Source organism: Stylophora pistillata, chromosome 13 (assembly GCF_964205215.1).
Source record: "Stylophora pistillata chromosome 13, jaStyPist1.2, whole genome shotgun sequence".
NCBI classification, from domain to species: domain Eukaryota; kingdom Metazoa; phylum Cnidaria; class Anthozoa; order Scleractinia; family Pocilloporidae; genus Stylophora; species Stylophora pistillata.
This window is the reverse complement of record NC_142531.1, coordinates 10,920,560-10,940,443: the sequence shown is the minus strand read 5'-3', so window position 1 is coordinate 10,940,443 and position 19,884 is coordinate 10,920,560. Positions and strand designations below refer to the sequence as shown.

The following is a 19,884-nucleotide window of genomic DNA, read 5'->3' as shown; positions in this document are numbered from 1 at the left end:
GAGCAAGCAAATAAACATTTCCCAAAAATAATACGTTCAACATGTCGACGAGTTCAATTTACGGAAGTTATTTTCAAAGAGCGTCCTTACATTCCAGTCTGAAATCATTTACATGTGTCGGGAGGCTTCGAAGAATGAGGCATAACACAATAGATGCTATTCTTATTCAATGACATGTAAATGAGTGGCCGGGTATTCTGTAGTTTAGCCCTGAAATGCAAAATATATCCACGAATACACGAATTATGGGGTCCTGGACTCCTTTACAGATTATCCGTATGGCTATTTATATTAGTTTTGTTATGTATTACTATTAATGCCATTAAATTGTAATAAATACACAGTTTAAATTGCGCCAATATTTCACCGATCGAACGATCGAAAAGCACGCCAACGACAACATCAACATGCTCACGTCACGCATGCGCAGACGTTTTTCATTCCTGTCGCGATTGAATGGAAATATTGCTTTCTCGGAAATATATATGCCAATTTCTTGAGAACCACTCATTAGAATTTCACAAAATTTGGCACGAAAATACTTTAGGAATAAGTAACTGGAGTATTGAAAAAAAATTGCTTTTAAACAAAGGAAATTGTAGAAAATCGAGTGAACCTATATTTTTATCAAGGCGAAGCGAAAGCACACCCATCTTACACGGTGTTACATGAACAAATCAAACACGCTGCAAAATATCCCGTTACCCCATGCATATCGCTCTCACTGGAATTTAACATTCGTTACAGTCCTAAGAGTGTATTGGAAATTATTAGGAAATTATTAGGAAATTGTAGAAAATCGAGTGAACCTATATTTTTATCAAGGCGAAGCGAAAGCACACCCATCTTACACGGTGTTACATGAACAAATCAAACACGCTGCAAAATATCCCGTTTCCCCATGCATATCGCTCTCACTGGAATTTAACATTCGTTACAGTCCTAAGAGTGTATTGGAAATTATTAAGGGATAATTAAAGATCTCTGTTAAATTGTTAGCAAAATGGTGCTAACTTGTGAGTATGGTTACAAGCTCGTTGCATGCAAATTATAAAGAAAATCTAATGACCAGATTTTCTTCAAAGAAACAAAACCGATTTTAATTGTCTGTTTATTTCTATTCATGTCGCCATGGAAACGGCACACATGTCAGCCCAACTATGAAAAAAGCAAAGTTTGTGTTGTGAACTTGCTTGCTGCCAGTTTTGGCCACCGAGAGATCAAGGGTTTTTAGAGAAAATGGTGAAAGAAACAAAGGTATCAAAAACTGTGTTCAGCCACCTTAAAGCTAGCATCAGTAGAAATAAAACTAGGTTAAGGCCATACACAAGAGAGCGGTCCTGTTCGCCGGAAAATAACATGTGCAATGAGCCGTTACCCAGTCAGCGCACGCCAGTCCATTTGACAGCAACCGTCATTGACGTGATCTAGTTTCCTAGCCCCGCCTTTGTATTTTGTCGCAAAGTTCAAAAGAACGAAGCGTATCATTTATCAGGCATTTTCAGTGTTTCTTTTTATGCTTGTGAACTTGCTTGCTGCCAGTTTCGGTGACCGAGAGATCAAGGGTTTTTAGAGAAAATGGTGAAAGAAACAAAGGTATCAAAAACTGTGTTCAGCCACCTTAAAGCTAGCATCAGTAGAAGTAAAACTAGGTTCCGCGGTGAGTGATTCTCAGTTTAGTAATGCCTAGCGTTATGGATTTCGTTACATCAATAATTGGAACGGCTGGGAAGTTGATTGGTTGAGTTATCAAAAGCCCGAACCAATCCATCGCCTGATCCGGAATTGATTTAACTTCTCCCGCGTGAGAATAAACTTCTATTGCCTCTTGTCAGGCGCAGGGAAAGTTGCTAAGGCATAGGTTCTGAACAAGATTTTGCAATGTCGCCGTATGTTGGCTGCTGGGATCCTGATATGGATTCAAACCAAGGGGAAGGTGATACCAGCCATGACAAAGGTAAGTTTGACTTTGATGTAGTTCCAATTGACTGTAAATGCGGCGAACAAATGTACCCTACAACCCTTGATAAGTTTGCTTCTCCTTCATACTTTAACTGTGGTATTTTAAAAATATCTTATCCCTAGTTGTAATAAGTTGTAGTCATTTCAGTGATGTACGAAGATTTTCTGGCCGTTTTCTCGCGATGAGATAAGGTTTCAACAAGACCTTCTCATCTCAATCTGCGACCGTGTTTCAGTGTGACCATGTCGTTAGATGTAAACCAGTCAAGCGACTCGTAAGTGACATTTCCTCGAAATGTCAAGCGACTCGTAAGTGACATTTCGAGGAAATGTCACTTACGAGTCGCCTGACTGATTTTGCTATTTAGACTTTGACTAGCATGGGCCACTCATGGTTAGCTAAAAGAATAGTTTTATCACGCATGCGCAAAGGGAAAAATTTGCCAAAGAGAAAAATTTACCTGTGCGGGTCCGCCACGCTTTGGAATATTTTGTCCGCCACGCTTTGGAAAATTTACCTGTGCAAAGAGAAAAATTTACCTGTGCGGGTCCGCCACGCTTTGGAATATTTTGCCGAGAGAGATGTTCACCAGCATTATACTTCTGGTGTTTGCTCGCTTTTTGGATGAGGATGTTTGCATGATCAAAGTACGAACAAAACGCGAAAAAAGCTCGTACAAGTGAAGTTTGAAATTTGATTTGCTGAAGATCAAAACACAGACAAGAAAAAAACTTTGAATTGAAGGTTGGTCTTCAAATTTTGATGCCTTACTTTTATGAATCTTAAGTTTCTATGTGAAGTATTTGATCTGATGAGAAAAGTTAATTTAGAATTACATTTTACTTTACTTCAACTGCTAAGTAAAATTGCGTTAAGTTTGATGCGGCCCCCAACCTTTTAAATCACGTCGAATCAGACCTCTTTTCTTACTCTTTGAAGTCACTAAGGATACAAGGCTTAAAAAAAATATAAAATATTCTAGCTTCAGGATTGAGTCACTCTTACTACAGTCTAAGGCGGACTATTTTAGTGAGGTTTCGGTGAATTTTCCAAGTTATGGCTAGCGCTGACTACCGTCATTGGCCTTTTTGCTGTCCAAGTCTTGTGTTGGTGGGGTTGGCGAATTGATTGATACTATAGCTGAGCAATTGGGTCTTCATAGCAGTTATAGTCTTGCCTCAAGTAATGCGACTTTGGCTTATGTTTTCGCTGTGTTTTAGTGGTAATTTTTCATAAATGCCTCGTTAGGCTTGAAATGTTAACTAGGGGAAAAACTTCGATCGAATCAATATTTAGCAGATCACTTCCGAACACCTCACCACTGTCAGTTCAGTGTTTATTGATTTAATTGTCTTTCAATCCAACCAGTCTATTTCCTAAAAAGTTTCTCATGAGTTTAAAAATTTAAGCCATTTTCTTTATGTGCATGTGTCATTTGAAACGAATGGCGTCAGAATTTTTTGTTTATTTAGTCGAAGTACACGCTAAAGCTCGCAGATTAACATAATCAAACTTGCACTGGTTCTTCAAACACGAGACAAGTGATACAACAAATGGCTAGTTACTCAAGGGGCTGGAACTCCAAGTTTCTTTGGACTGCTATAATCTGTTGTACTCGAGATGCCCCCCCTTCCCTCAAGAGTATCTATGAATGAACCTCTCTTCTGAGGCCGAGTTTTGCAAGGAAACCTTACTAATTTATCTCAAAGTTTGTCTCAAAAAATCAATTTACCTTGGCAGGTGATAAAGAAAGGGTTCTATTGATCAATTTTTAGATTGATGACATTACCATAGAAACATCATCTCTAACACATTTGAAATGCAGACTTTGTCCAATTTTGGGTTTAAATATTTCTTTATTTACTTATCATTCAGTTTTTGTCACATTATGGAAACGATATTGCCTGACATTTTGAGATGGTTAAAACTCAAGGTTGTTCTGAAAATGGTTTTGCCAGTATTCTCGTATTTCTAAATTTTCTAAATAGATTTGATTAGCTCAGCTGACAGATTTTAACAAAAATAGGCTATTTGATAGCAACTGTATGTGGTAAGGATTGAGCCAATTTCAAAAAACATGTACAGAAGGAAACACAATAAATCTCGCTCAAAAGTTTTTTTTTTGTGTTACTCCCAAAACATATGGTCATAAAATGACACTTTTCCAAGATTGATATCCGAGCATGCATAAGCTTTAGAATCTTTCATTTTGCAATCTTTCCCCTCACTGTTTTCTTTTCTGTTAACTTCTTTGAAAGGCATAACAGGTCTATTAACAGTATGGGTATGTTTACTGGAAACCTTAGAGTCTATTTCATAAAAACTGCATTGTTCTATACTGTTTTAATACACCTTTTTAGATGACAATCATGCAGTCATAGGGAGCCATCATATTTGTTTTGCATGGTGACAATTTTAAAGCTCATGCTATTTTCACATTAAGATCTAGTGCAGTAAAAACCCTATGGAGCCTCTATAAAATTTATTTCAGGTTAAAATGTATTCAAACTAGTTTGACGTGCATTTCACTTTGGACTTGCATTTCACCTTGGAATACATGTCTTGATCCTGAAATTCTTATTTCTTGAGATTGATGACAAGAATTAACTTTAATGTTCTCTGTTGGTAAAAGAGATGTGAAGTTGCCCAATAGTTAGTACAGTAACTATAGACAGATTGGATGGCAGTGACATTTACTGACAGTGGTAATTAAGCTGTTATTCAAGAGATTGTCATTAGTACTAGAAGCTCACCACTGGTTTAAATTATCAGCCTTTGATTCTTTCTACGCAACTTGCCTAACTAGCTTATTCTTCGTGTGTTGTGTTAGTACTTTATTTGTAATTTTATGGTACAATTGCCAATAATGATTTTGAAAGTCTTGTCCAGATTTCAATGAAAACGGATATGAAAAGTGATCAGTTGAAATAATTTTATGGTCTTGAAGAATGTTTGAGCTTCCAGGATGAGAGATGAGTTATTTCTTAAGTGATTGATATAGAATTGCCTGCCATAAAATAGGCACTGCCAAGCCCCTTTCTTCAAAATAGGCAGCTAAGCTGGTGCTGGCATTGAGGCATAAGATGGAGGTTCAAAGTGCCCTTTTGAACCTCCATCTTAGTCTCAGTTCTCTAAAATCTTTTAAAGTGTAAATCGTCTATTTATACAAAGGCATCTAAAAAGCTGTTCATGTTATTTTAATCTGGCGTTGTTTAGTCTTGTTCCCAGGGGATAAAGGCTTTGGGAAGATGTTTGATACGCATCCTCACTGATGCTATTAGTTGTACAGGTTCTTCGTTTTTTGGCTTCTAATAAGAGTGTTCTCAGACTGTCAGATTGTCAGACTTTATTCAGAAGCTGACTGTTCCATTTTCAGAGTATGTGTACGTTTGATGTGGTATGTAAGTAGAGAGAATGTGATTCAATTGTTGCTGGTCACACTTTTGGGTTCCTTGCTGTTAATGGCTTAATTGTGCAAAATGTTAAGAATCACATGCAGCCCAAAGCTCAGTGAAGAGGCAAAGAACCCAACCTGTGAAGTGAAAGGGGAATGAAATCCTTGCAAACATTCAGGGGTTGAGTTCTTTGCATTGGTTTCAGGCTGGGTTTAGAGGAAGTTTGAACAAAATAGAATATTTAAATTTTAAATGAAATTTTCCACATCACAAACCATATCTGTACTTTGATTATCTCACTTTTCTTTACTTGACAGTGACTCTTTGTGTGTCAATAATTGACACCACCAGTTGGGAATCATGTGAAAAAAAATTTTGACCAAAAAAAAAATCTGCTAAAATGTTTATTTGTTTCTAAAATTGTGAGTACACTGCATTAGATGTTGAAGCTGTAGAAAATGTTCACTTAAAGTGAATACTTTAACTGTTCTACCCCAATTTGAGAAAGCAGTGACATGTTAAATGACTTTCCATTATGCCTGTACTTTTTGATAGGCTTCCACCATCCTTCACAAAACATATGCCTGCTATGCATGCAAGAGGCATTTTTTGGATGGTTGGGCTGTCAGATGGGGCACTGACAAGTACAGTAACTGTTTTTTTTTTTTTCAATTCTGTAAAAGAATCAAAGTGGCCGTGAGCCACTGAACTCAGATTGTGGTGAATGAAAGGCTGGAAATGAACTTTTCGTAATAGCTCATAGCTTACGGGGTCCATGTCCACGAAAATTTTTATAATGCTTTCTTGTATACTTTTCTTTGACAAGCAGTCACAAAATTTTGTAAAAGGTTTAGTAAGTTGTATTTTGACTTGTTAATCAATGATAAAGAGTGTTTATGTGACAAAGGTTATCAAGGGGTGCCTCCTGGTACTGTTGTTAATTCTTTTCTTCTCAACAACATTGACTTTATTTTTTTTTAATTAAAGAAATAAAGGCCTTTGTATCCCACAGTTAGCAAAGCTATTCTAGGCGGGCTACCTAAACAGACACTGTATAGGCTCTCACACATACACAAACACAGAGACACACACACACAGACACACTCACCGACACACAAAAATTAAATAAATAAATGAGCAAATAAAAATAAATTATAATAAATAATAGTTTAATCATGTTAAAGGTTTTAATTGAGCCAGTCACATAAGGGAGTTTTTAACAGGTCAAGGAGAAAGCTAATCAGTTGAAATACAAATTTAAGCTAGAAAGGTCAAGGCAGTGCAAGTCAACATTCATCTCCTCAATTTCAAGAATTTGCAAAAGCAGGTGAGTTAGCTTACGTTTAAAAGGTGCTTTCCTTAGCTTACGAAGAAAGCAACTGATGATTTGTTCTCGCCTGTTTTATATAAAAGCTTCCAGCTAATGAGAAACGGGTAGAGTAGGAATGAACCTGTTCAGAGTGAGTAAAAAGTTCCGAAATATTGGGAGGAGCACAATGATTTTTGATGTCATGTAACAGAGAGGCGACCAATTTGAAGTAAAGCATTTTTATCGGTAGAATTTCTGAACAACTAAAAAGAGGAGCACTGTGAGATGTATAATGAGAAAAATACATTAGACGAAGAACCTGCTTTTGTAAAATGACGATTTTCTTTAGATGAGTATTCGCGGCTTGGCCCCAAGCAACGAGACCATAGGAAATATGCGGTTCAATGAGCGAGTGGTAAATGTTTATAAGAGTAGTGAGAGGTACCAAGTGCCTTGCAACAATACCGATACCTTTGCTTATTTTCGTGGAAATGTAGTTAATAGGGTGCTTCCAGGAGAGATTACCATCAATTAGAACACCTAGTAGGTATTTAACATATGTCTTACGTTCAAGAGATACTAATTCCTCCGCGTTATTGTCAAGTATTTTAAGGTTTACTTCTTGGTATAGTTTGTGTTGATAAGGATGAAAGATAACGAAATTAAATTTAGATACGTTTTAAGAAATAATTTATTTGAATTCAGCCATTCACACAACTTTAATAACTCTTCATTGACGACAACTTCATGTTTGTTTAGATCTTTTTCTGCATATGGTAAATTGGTATCATCAGCAAATAGGTAAAAGTCAATTAAACTTTTTAGAGGAACGGTGCATGTCATTGACATAAATTAAGAAAAGGAGTGGACCAAGCACAGAACCTTGAGGGACTCCACACGCTATTCTCTCTTTGCTAGAGACAATAGAACCGATTTGGGTTGATTGCATCCTGACAGACAAGTATGACGAGAACCAGTCATTAATCAATCCTCTAATTCCTTAATGGTGTAATTTATACAACAAAATCAAATGATCAACCGTGTTGAAGGCCTTTTTCAAGTCAATGAAAATGCCACAGGAATATAATTTTTGATCAATGTTGTTTTGAATTTTAATTAGAATATCCAGAATTGCATGTTGAGTTGAGTAGTTCTCTCTAAATCTATATTGCGATGTGAAACAAATATCATTCTTATTAATTTTACAAAAGATTTTAGGCGTTTTTACATTAGTTTTTCGAATATTCAATTAAACACGGACACTAACGATATTGGGTGATAATTGTTTGGGTCAGTTTCATCATCCGCTTTATAAATTGGAATTACTATAGCTGCTTTAATTTGTGGGAATAGATACCAGTTGAAATGGACATGTTCATTAGTTCAGCTAGGGTATGAGATATAGCTCGATGTGCGGACTTCAACAATAAGGTCACGAAAAATTGCTTGACCTAAGCGCCACTAATGTAATGGCATGCAATGTGTGCAAACAAGAAAATATATACAAAAAACTCAACAAAATGTCAATGTTCAGTTGGGACATTGTCTGGCAAGTGTTCAATTAAATTGGGTGGAACACTCCTCTAGTAACACCAGCTTCCCAACTGGTTTCTTGTATTCTACAGCTTTCGTTTTAACTTTATAAACATGAATGGTGTCATCTCTTCCTGGATCAATTTTTGTGACATGCACAAGGGGCCAATCTGCTCTTGGTGTCTTCCCGTCAGTGTCCAGAACCAAATCTCCAATCTTAAGTTTACATGTGCTCCAATTCCATTTCTTTCGAGCAATCAAAGTGGGTACATATTCTCATAACCACATTGTCCAGATCTCATTAATAATGACTTGCCTCTATCTCCCCCTCTGATTTCTCACTGGAAATTTCTGTGTCTGACAAAACCCGACATGGTAAAAGATGATTTGCATGAGAGAGAGAAAAATGATTTGTTGTGATGGCTTCCAAATCATTGCCACTTGAACTGACCTTAGTGAGGGGTCTGCCATTCAAAAGAGCAACATTTACTGTTTTGGCAAAAGCTGTTTCGAGGACTTCATCTGTCAGTTTTTGACCATGAAGGACAACCTTCAGAGCTTTCTTACATGACTGAACTAGACTTTCCCATATGCCACCAAAATGAGGTGTAGATGGATTGATCCAGAGGATTAAAATGCTGTAAGGTTTTGTTTCAGCTAACATCTGCTCCAACAAAATTATTCCATTATCGGAGTATATATCTGTTACCAGAACACGTCTTGCCACAAATCTTTGAGGGTGTCAATTAATGAATACCGGTAGGTCTCCAATTACTTTCCTACCTCCAGATGTATGGCCATGGTGGCCATAGTGGTAAACAAACATTCATAACGCTTTCCTTGCTTGCAAAATTTGGTGCTTGAAAGTAGTTAACACCTACTGTGGTGCAAAAAGCTTTGATGAAGGAATGACTTCGAAAAAAAAAAAAACTTCTGGTCGGAGCATTAATACCAATAATAGTTGACAGTTATTCAATGAAGTACGGGTGAATAGTGATGGAGAAATATCTGCCACATTTACCGACTCTGAGGTGAAAAACTGTTTTGGTATATACCACACAGAAACCACAAAAAAAAAATTGTTGACTTTTGTCAGTATACTGAAAAAGGGTTGGAAATTAAATTGTTGAAGCACAGTTTTGTCTCTTTGGTTGCTCAGAGGTGAACATGAGTACTTGCTAATCACTTCTGATAGATTATAATAAAAGATATTAATGCCTTGTCCATGCAGTGTTCTCAAACTTTTGTAAACTGGGAGAACAGTGCTTTCTTCTGCAGATTGTTGAAAAATGTATAATGAGACAATGATATTTCACTTTTTGCATGATATCATGCTCAGTGGATGCTTGTTGTATGGAAGTTGAACATGAGTGTTTAACTAATTTGCATCTGTTCAGTGTGCCAACAATACAATAGACAGAAAAATGATAATGGAAAACATTTTCCTTTTATTATTGCAGCTGTGAAAGAGTTGTAACAGTATGAACTTTTTCTCCACAGGAGCCGTCATTCTATTTCTCCTTATAACACTGTTTGTGACAATAGCATCAGTCCTTGCTGAAGAAAGAGTTTTCAATGCCTTCACTTCATCAAAGGCCTTTTACATTATTGGCTGCTGTCATGGCCTGGCTGTGGTGTGTTTGGTCTACCTGGTTAATAACAGTGTCATCTCGATCACAAATACAACTGATCATACAGCATTAGAGGTATGCTGGCACTTCGTGGCATCCTATTCCTTGTGTCTTGTCCTGTGTAATGCTGTCTTCAACTGGAATCGTAATCTGCTTGCTGTGGCCTGCACAGGTGGGAGACAAGGTAAAAAGAGAATTGAGCATGAATTGAAGTATTCTTTTGTATTTTCATTCCTTTTGGTGAGAAATTGTCTGTAAAGGGAATGACCACTGTGTGGGTTCATCAAGGCTGATATTTCCCTGTAAATTGGTGATGTTAATTTAAAGTCTATTCAAAACTTGTTTTGTTTTAGAGATTCTGAAATGTAGATTTACTGAAAACCTAAGTTTAAGGTACAAATGTTTTATTGTTGTTACTATTATTAACTATTATAATTAATATTTCATGTTTTCTGATGGATAAAGTTAAGTCCTGCTGGGTGAGGTCTGTTTAAATTGAGATAAGCTTTTCAGCCCCTAAAATTTATCATCAAGCAATGAAGTTACTTCTCTTAACGCACACTGAGTTTAAATAAATTATCCAGCAAATCAGGTAATGTGAATAAATGGACTTATTAGTTGAAAGATGAACCATCTTTAAATTTCATTAGCAGACATAAAAACTGACTTGTATTTGCAAATGACTGCATTCTTAACAGTGAGAATAGAAGGTGTGTTGAAAGAAGGTGTACCCACAGACAGAGAAATTGCTGAACTTGCCGCACACACTGTGGAAATCTGGAAACGTCTCAGCCGAGCTTTGGGCATCCAAGAAACCATCATAGTACAGATACAGATTGATGAAGATGATGTGTACGAAAGGGCATTCTCATGCTTAAACAAGTGGCGTCAAATGATGGGAGGTCAGGCAAATTACGAAGCTCTGGCTCAAGCTTTGGGGCGCGAGGAGATAGCAAGAAATGATTTGATTCAAAGGTTTTGTTACGCTGTATTGGAAGAACCAGATGGTAAAGTGTGGTTTGTTCATAAAAGATTTTCTTTTGACAATAACAGCCAACATTACTTCTAAATTAAAACTAATTCCATTTTTTATGATTATGCAAATTATATATATTTTTGTGATTTAATTTCAGGGGCCAATGACAACCCACAGGATGGCACAGCTGCATAAGTCAGAAAGTCCAACTCCCACTGCGGAATGGAAATAATTCAGCTCATGAATTGAATTTCATTTTTTCCTCTATTTAGTTAAGACTTCTAACATATAACTCGTGTTAGTAGCTGCAGTGAATTTTGTTGATTTGTGCAGAAGAAAAGCTTTTGTATCCTTAGAAATGAGCTAATTTAGAAAATTTCTTCTAAGAAAACTCTCTAATAGATTTTACAAGGTTGCGTGTAGATGCAAATATTATGTTTCAGTGCAATGGTTAACCTCCTTAATGTTTACCTTTTGTATTTTAAGCCGTTTTACAAAGCGTTATTTGAGCCCTGGATTTCCTAACATAGAGCGAGGTGACATGCTTTTGAAAAGAAACCTTTTTTCATTGAAAAATTGATTAAAGAGAGTTTTCTGGTCGCACTGTCAAAGAAACGCCTAAATAAAAAGGTTTTGTACGCAAGCACAAATATCTTTTGGATTCGACTCTGAGACACTGAGTTAGGCGCGCATTAAAGTGATTCTAAGAAGGACTCACAACACATCAATGCCCAAGAACGTAAACTATACTACTATTGTTATCATTAAGGACGGCATTGAGAAAGCCAAAACTGAAATAATGACAACTAAACAGCTCGAACAGTCGCGTGAGCGGGCTTAAATGAGAGGTATCGAACTGTCCCATTCAATTTAAAAGAGCTCGTAAAACTTGGCATTTGCTCGAATTGCTCGCAAAAATTACACGGGTGCTCGCTTGCTCGTGGTTGCAAAATTTTTGCAACTGCTCGCATGCTCGCATTCTCGTTAACTTGTTCTCGATTGCAGGAAATTTTGTTAATCTTGCTTCGGAGTTATTTTTTTACAGAATTTATATTAACGATAAAGCAGTTGTGATATGGTTAAAAGAAAGAGGTTGAAACATCCTTACCTCTGGCTTCAGTCTTTCTTCAAGAGTTCAGCCTGTGGCTGACTTGGAGGCGCTGTATGTCTTATCGGGAAAACGCACGAAGCGCTATGACAAACATTTCGTTGATTGGCTTATTCTTTATCATATTTGATCGTCACAGGCTTTGTGCTTGAGAGGGGTACAGTTCCGCAGTTCAAATATGTGATCTTTCATCTATTGACTTATTTCTTCATCATCTATAGGTTAATCACGAACTCACAACGTGAGTTGGGTTAGCTTGATTGCTTAGTTAGCATTGTGATTCCGTTCAGGGAGATAAAAAAAAAAAAAAAAGGCCTGGTCGCAGCCTATTAACAAGTGCCCAAAATATTTCATTTCTGTTAAAACTTGGTTCTTATTAACCGAGCGGGAGGTCTGTATGGGAGAATCTTGACCGAAGTCGCCAGGAGAGACCGAACGCAGTGGGGTCTGTACCAGCGACCGAGGTCAAGATTCTCCCATACAGATCGACCTAGCTCGGTTAATAAGATGTTTCTTATATGGCTGTGTCTCATATCCCAATTTTTTTACATTCTTTGTACTTTTTTTTTTTTCTAGACCGGTCTAGATGCCGGTCTAGATGGGAAAATCTAGACCGCTTTTAATATTAATTTCAGCCAATCAAATTCGTGAATTCGGTAGTTCCCAGTCCTTGTGAGACACAGCCACATGTAATAGTTCATACTGGTTTTGCTTGTACCCTCAGTAGATTCCCTTTCATTACTGGAAGCTAGCCTTAAAATTGTTCTTTCTTTGACCAGTATCCCGGGTATTTTACCTAAAGACTTAAACCTTCTTTCGTTTGAGCAAGGAAACATGACTGTAACACGATCTATTTACCAGGAAATTCTGATAAATTAAGAGGAAGCTCGACGTGACGGGAGATGACATAATCTTCTGTGGAGACAACATTACTAGCGAACCTATGTTGATCTTATAAATGCCCATTTTTTTAGCAAGTTATCAGGGTTTGTAGATATGGATTTTCCAGTGGGCAATGGGAAATCAAATGAACGGACTCAATATATCTAAACAGTGTACTCGGATCGCATTTTGTAGTGTTTTTATCAACCTTGGAAGCTTCCTGGCCACTAGTAATAATAGCTATTATAATCTGATGCCAAACGGTGGCATACGAAACCCGATTAAACAAAACAGCATTAATAACAGCCCTCGGTCGTTTGGGCTTCACCGGCTCACAGAAATTCTTAAATGAAATGTTGCTTTAATTATTTTTGGTCAAAAGCTAATGGCTTAGCCAAACGAGGAGACATGTCTAGGAACTATGTTTCCATCTCGCGCGGAAACACGAAATGTAAGAATTCTTCACGAAAGGCACCCGCGAAGGTAGAAAGTAATCTAGAGAAATACTATTATTACTAGTACTATTTGATCTTCAGAGCTGCCACTAGAGCTTGTCAGATCCGTTCGGCTGTTATTGGTTAGATTCTGAGAAGCCTCCAGATAAATAAAACTTCATTGCGTTGAATCTTTTTCAGTCAATTAGCGGGAAACCAGTTTGCCGAATATCAAAACCGAAGCCCGAGATGCTTGTTAGACCGAATGTCACGTTATTTACATTAGATAACCAAAAAAAACACCTTCCATTTTAGCGTCAGGCTAAAAAAGAAATGGAAAACTTTATATCGCGGGCTTTGGATCTAATTCATCTCTTTGAGAAAACTCTTGAAGTTCTTAAGCATCCACCCTAACTGACTCACGTGTAGTTACGACTGAGACATAATTTGGCATTAAGCAGGGCACAATTGGTTGTAAGATGCTGGGACTGGTTGAACCGCCCTAGCTTTGCACCTATTGTTCTGTTTTGGTAGTGTTAGCTAGATTATTAGCTATTACTTAGCGCAATACAACGTATCCTATTAATAAACGAAAGTTTTCGGCTAGCAGAAAATTTACGAAGTACTCGAAGTGATCGCTGCTCGCCATCTGTATTTTCTAAAGTGCTCACTGCTCGCAAGAAAAAAATTTGACAACTGCTCGTGCTCGCAAAATTGAAAACACTGCTCACATGCTCGCAAAGACCATTCGATACCCCTAAAATGCCCAAGTCTCTATCATGCGCCACAATGCCCGACAAATAATGATAAGAATGTCACCTATGTCTTGATCTTTTCTCAGTATATTAGTTCTAATGCTAATTTGTACCTAACTCAAACCTTTTATTGCAACGAGGAAAACTCGATCACCTGCCCTACGTTATACATAACAGTTGGATTTCTATCAAAATAATTCCATATCTTATATAGTCAAACGCGCATCTGAGAAAAAATGGGATCACAGTTCTAAATATATTAACTTTTGCTGATAATCATTGGGGAAAATTACCAGGAATATACCGACATAAAAGAGAAGAGTATATAGAGAATGAAAAAAGGAAGATGCAAAAACAGAGAGTGAAACGCGGAAAAACTTTAAAAGCAATACTCAACTGCACACAAATAAATTTGACACAAAACAGTTAATTACTCTAGTAACTGTTCTAGTTGCAAAAGTTCATCGAGGTAGAGACGGATAATTTGTTGCGCTAGGAAATGGAAATTACACAGATGTCTTTATGTATTTGTCTTTCTGAAGATTCATACGAGGGAAAAGTCCTGAAAAAAAATTAACATCGCAGACAGTTTGACTGCAGACTTTAAATTGATTAACACGTACTAGTAAAGTTTAAGCGATCGTGACATTGTGGGTGCTCTAAAGACGAAACTAAATCAGTATCTTCCGTTGTGATCAGATCATAGCCTGCGAGAGACGCAAAGCGACTGAAAAACGATGGCGATGACAAATTTAACGGGAATTGGAACACAGATGAAGACATCTGTAGGCAAGTGATGCTCTCCCTCTATAGAAGATAGATTACGAGATCAATCAATAACTCTCTCAGTGGTCGGAATTTTCTTCATCTTCACAGCATTCCTTGGGAATTCTCTTATTCTTGTTTCCCTTCGAAGAGTTTCTTCCCTTCATCCGCCGTCGAAACTCTTGTATCACTCTCTGGCAACAAATGATCTATTGGTTGGTGTTGTTAGCCAGCCTCTTTATGTTCGCATAGCTTTCGAACATTGGAGTCTCTAGATCTGTTCATACCTTGTCTATGCTCTCTACGCAGCAAGCTATACATTATGCACAGTATCTCTGTCGACAATGACAGCCATAAGCGTGGACAGACTTTCCGCTCTGTTATTGGGGCTGAGATATAGACATGTTGTAACTTTGAAGCGCATATATGTCGCTGTGACCACATTTTGGGTTCTATCTATTTTCGTTGCTTTATGCCTCATTTTACTGATACAATATAGCCTTTTGCTTTGGTCGTATCTATGTACCATCTTGCCTTGTAATCACAATTGGTGCGTACACAAAGATTTTTCATGCTCTCAGTCATCGTCAGACTCAAGTGCTCGATCAAGTAGGCCAACCAAATTCATTGAACATGGCGCCGCGATACAAAAAGGCGGTGTACAGTGCTCTGTGGTTGCAGTTAGGGTTAGAGGCTTGTTATGCGCCATATAGTATACTGGAAATTATGATTCTCTATATTAAAACATATCACCCGTATGCGCTTGTCATATGGGAAATAACAGTTATCGTCGTTTTCTTTAATTCGACGTTAAATCCGTTTATATACTGCTGGAAGATAAAAGAAGTAAGACAAGCAGTAAAGGATACAATTAGAAACGCACTTTGCCCTCAATGAATTCGTAAATTGTGATAGTTGAATATCTATTGAGGCATTGAAAGTCAATTCATAAAAAATACGATCGCTAGAAGGGAAGGTAAGGTGGAGAAAAAATTGAACTTTTATTTGCATCCATATCATATTGAAAGACATTCCTGAGTTAAGAATACATAAGGTTTTTAGAAGAGAAGGAAGTGACACATGCTTGTCGTTCGATAAGGACAATAAAGAGTTCAACAGATCGTGCACAAGCCATACACTTTTGATCACGAAAACTTTATTTATGCAAATCACCAGAGGAACATCAGAAGGTCAGGGAACAATTTCTCAGTAATTCCGTGTTTCTTTCTTGCACACCTCTAACAAAAACACACTACCCATGATAAAAAAAATTCTCAAGGTAGAACGGGTTCATTGTTTCATTTTGTTTAACTTTGTTTCAAATGAGACTGAAGTAAACGAAAAGTGAAAATTATAATGTTAATGAAGAAAACGTGTGAATGAGTTTCCTCTACTAGCTGTTTAAATTTATAGGTACAGTCAACACTTGAAATAAAATTGGTCATTTCGAGTCATTGCTGGTTCTGATATATTTCTTACGCGGAGTGTATGTCAATTGTGTACCCAAGATGAATTTTAATGAAAAAAGAAGGTAGAATTGAACGCAAATTCAAAGTTTGATTCTTCCAGAAATTTCTAAGGCATAGAAGCACAAAAGGCGCAATCACGTGTCATAGGTATGTCTGAAAATTGAATTATTCGTCATGTTTTGTGCGCGTGGACTGTAGGTCAAGCGGTCCGAACTCGAGACCTAGGGTCCGTTTCTCAAGGCCCGCGGGGTAACTTAATTAACGGGCCCGCAAAGCTAAACTACTTTTTTTTCTCAAGGTGGTGGTTTCAAAAATTGTAAAAAATTATACAATAAAACTATCACTGAGCTAAAGAAACAAAATGGACCGGGTTAGAGCCCAAAAACCTTCTTCTCTATTCTTAACATCTTGATTTTTAAATATGGCTTTGGGCCTGATAAATGACTGGGTCTTTCACTACATTGTCTTCTTGGGCAAAGCACTTTACTCTCAGTGTGCCTCTCTCCACTAAGGCCGAGGAGTATAAATAGACTGGGCACCAGCGGATTGTCAGGGAAGGCTGATGAAATGCGGAAGGTAACCATGGGATGGAATGGCATTCCACCTCCCCCCCCCCCCCTTTCCCTCTCTGGGAAAAGATTCTTCTAGGAAAGAGTTTGTGAATCACGAGCCAAAGACGAATAGATATACCGACACCTGATCATGATATATTAAGCCTAAAGAAAAGAGGGAAAAGCCAAATTAAAAATAATTAGCATAAGCATACTATCAAACTTCTATCCTGTCATCAGTCTACGTCACTACGGAGTCACATGAGATGCGCGCGCATGCTGCTGGTCAGTGCTCGCTTGCTGGTTTAGATCTTCACGCCAATTCTTTTTTCTGCTCCGTAATCCAAGGAAAATATCCGCAATCCTGCGCTCCTTTGGAATCCTCTCTACAAAATTCCAAGTTTAAGGTACGTGGAAGTCCATACTTGTTTGATTTTTCCTCAAATTTCAGCGAAAACATCAGGATGGGCGATTCAAACAATGCCGCTCCTGAAATGGATGAATCGCACGAGGACACCTCAAGAAGCTCACAGAGCGCCAAGGAGGGCAGCCTTAACAAGGCTATTTTCTCAATTAACGAAAATATGGCTAAGATGGCGGCCATTTTTGAGAACATGTGCGACACTAAAGGGGCACCGGCCAAGAAACGAAAGGCTAGAGGTGAAGACAGCATGTCAGCCTCTGACCCAGAGTCAGAGGAGGAGGCTGGGCCCTCAACCTCTCCTCACATGGATGATAATGTTAGCTTGTATGCTAGCGATGAATTGGAGGACGACGATGCTGTCAAAGTGCTCACCGAGCGTAATAAAAACCCTAAAAAGGTCACCGACCAAAAAAGTAGCAAAGGAAAGATGCTCAACTCATTGACTGAAGACGCCACCGGCGATGATTTGGATGAGGATGTGACAACTCTTGTCAAAAAGCGATGGGGTAAGAAACTAAATCCCGATAAAATCAAGACAATTCTTGAAAAACACAAACGTTCGGCAAATTGTCCTGAACTCAAACAGATAAAGGTAAATCAGGAGATATGGGCGCAATTAAATGCCCGCCAGCGGAAAGCTGATTTACAAATTGCCAATCTTCCGCAGCTTGTCAATAAGACAGCTATTGTCAATTTACAAACCCTTCAGTGGATTACTGCAAATGCTGATAATACACTAGGGCTTATAAATAATCTGGCCGATACCATTGCAATGTTGGGTCATGTACAGACCCAGATGTCTCAGTTAAGACGGGAACAAATTAAGCCTGCACTAAGCTACGAGTATAAGTCAATATGCTCATTTCAAATACCTGCTACTTCACAACAACTCTTTGGGGACGAATTGTCCAAGCATCTAAAAGATGCAAGGGAAACTAGTAAACTGAGGAAGGTTATGAAACCCAAAAACACTGCAAGCTACCGACCCCAATCGAAATATGCCAGGAAAAACTCTTTTTTAGGGGGAAAGCCCCCTTTCAAAAACCGGGGCAACCAAGGCAAACAACAGGGCCAGAGAACCACCAAGTGGTCAAAAAATTGAGAGAAATCCAAAACTCGGTAAGTATGTTTACACAAATTTTGCCACTCTTATTGAATTACCTTCACAGCCGATGTACCAATTTTACAGCTGGGCAGGTGAAATTACACTAATCAGCTTGGACAAAACTAACTAGTGACAAGGATATCTTATCTGATGTCCTGGGAGTAAGCATCCAATGTGATGACACTCCAGTGCAACATAAACTCCCAACAAACAAGCACAATGAGACTGATACTAAGAACATCAACCTGGAAGTTCAAAAATTGCTTACGAAAAGGGTAATTGAAGAGGCTAGCTATGATCCAGAACAAATAATCTCAACTATCTTTCTAACACCTAAGAAAGATGGGACTCATAGACTTATTTTAAACTTGAAAAAGTTTAATGAGGTTGTTACTAACTATCATTTTGAAATGGATTCTCTTGGCACCATAACAAAATTGATTACCCAAAATTGCTACATGGCATGCATAGACATGAAGGATGCCTATTACTCTATACCAATAGAGAAATCAGACAGAAAGTATTTACGTTTTCACTGGGAAAATAAGACCTACCAGTTTTGCTGTCTGCCAAATGGGTTAGCTTGTGCCCCCCGGAAGTTTACTAAAATACTCAAGCCAGTGCTGGCCCACCTGCATACTAAAGGGCACATATCAGTTGCTCACTTGGATGATGTTTATCTCCAAGCGCAGACATATGATCAATGTATTTTGAATGTCACAGAGACTATGCTGATTCTTGAGCAGCTTGGCTTCATTGTACACCCTGTGAAATCTCTCTTGATCCCTTCCCAAGAGATAATAGTCCTCGGTTTTCTTATAAACTCAGTGACAATGACTATCAGACTTACCAATGAGAAGGCAAAAGGAATATGCGATGCATGCAAGGATATTCAGCATGGCAAAATTACCATCAGAGAAGTAGCCAGAGTACTTGGTAAACTAGTATCAAGTTTCCCAGGGGTCATGCATGGTCCTTTATATTACAGACAACTCGAAGCTGACAAAACTGCAGCTCTTAAAAGAAATAAAGGTAATTTTGACTCCTATATGACATTGTCACATGGAGCCCTTCAGGAGCTACAGTGGTGGGTTAGAAATGTTGAAAATTCCTTCAATGTAATTTACCACCCTAAACCTGAGCTCCTTATAACCACAGATGCCTCACTCTTGGGGTGGGGTGCTCATTGTGGGGAGATTTCAACGGGAGGAAACTGGTCTTTCTCTGAATCCCAGAATCATATTAACCAGCTAGAAATGCATGCTATTCTACTGGCTCTGAAAACCTTTGCAAAAGAAAAGAAAAAACTTCATGTCAGAATAATGTGTGATAATACAACAGCAGTCAATGTGTTAAATCATATGGGTTCTAGCCATTCGCATAGCTGTAATCTGATGGCAAAAGAAATTTGGGAATGGTGCACGGACAGGGGAATCTGGCTGAGTGTTGCCCATATACCAGGAAAGCATAACTTGGTTGCTGATTTTGAATCCAGGAGAAATGAGAGAGAGTCAGAGTGGATGCTAGACAAAGATGCCTTGTCTCATGCCTTAGAAAAATTAATGTTCATGCCAGACATTGACT

General features: G+C 38.1%; 2 protein-coding genes across 2 annotated transcripts in view; both read left to right on the top strand.

The window, feature by feature from the left end:
- The first annotated feature begins 1,881 nt into the window (after nucleotides 1–1,881).
- The window catches only part of LOC148717613 (uncharacterized), an 83,463-nt gene continuing 65,460 nt past the window's right edge, over nucleotides 1,882–19,884 (top strand). The window contains exons 1-3 of the mRNA XM_088743743.1: nucleotides 1,882–1,957; nucleotides 9,701–10,015; nucleotides 10,530–10,838. Of these exons, the coding sequence (XP_088599869.1) occupies nucleotides 1,882–1,957; nucleotides 9,701–10,015; nucleotides 10,530–10,838 (700 nt within the window). The remainder of the gene's footprint in view (nucleotides 1,958–9,700; nucleotides 10,016–10,529; nucleotides 10,839–19,884) is intronic.
- LOC148717623 (uncharacterized) overlaps nucleotides 19,392–19,884 on the top strand; it is a 1,858-nt gene continuing 1,365 nt past the window's right edge. The window contains exon 1 of the mRNA XM_088743827.1: nucleotides 19,392–19,884. This exon is cut by the window's right edge and continues 1,365 nt beyond it. The gene's annotated coding sequence lies outside the window, so the exon portion shown is untranslated.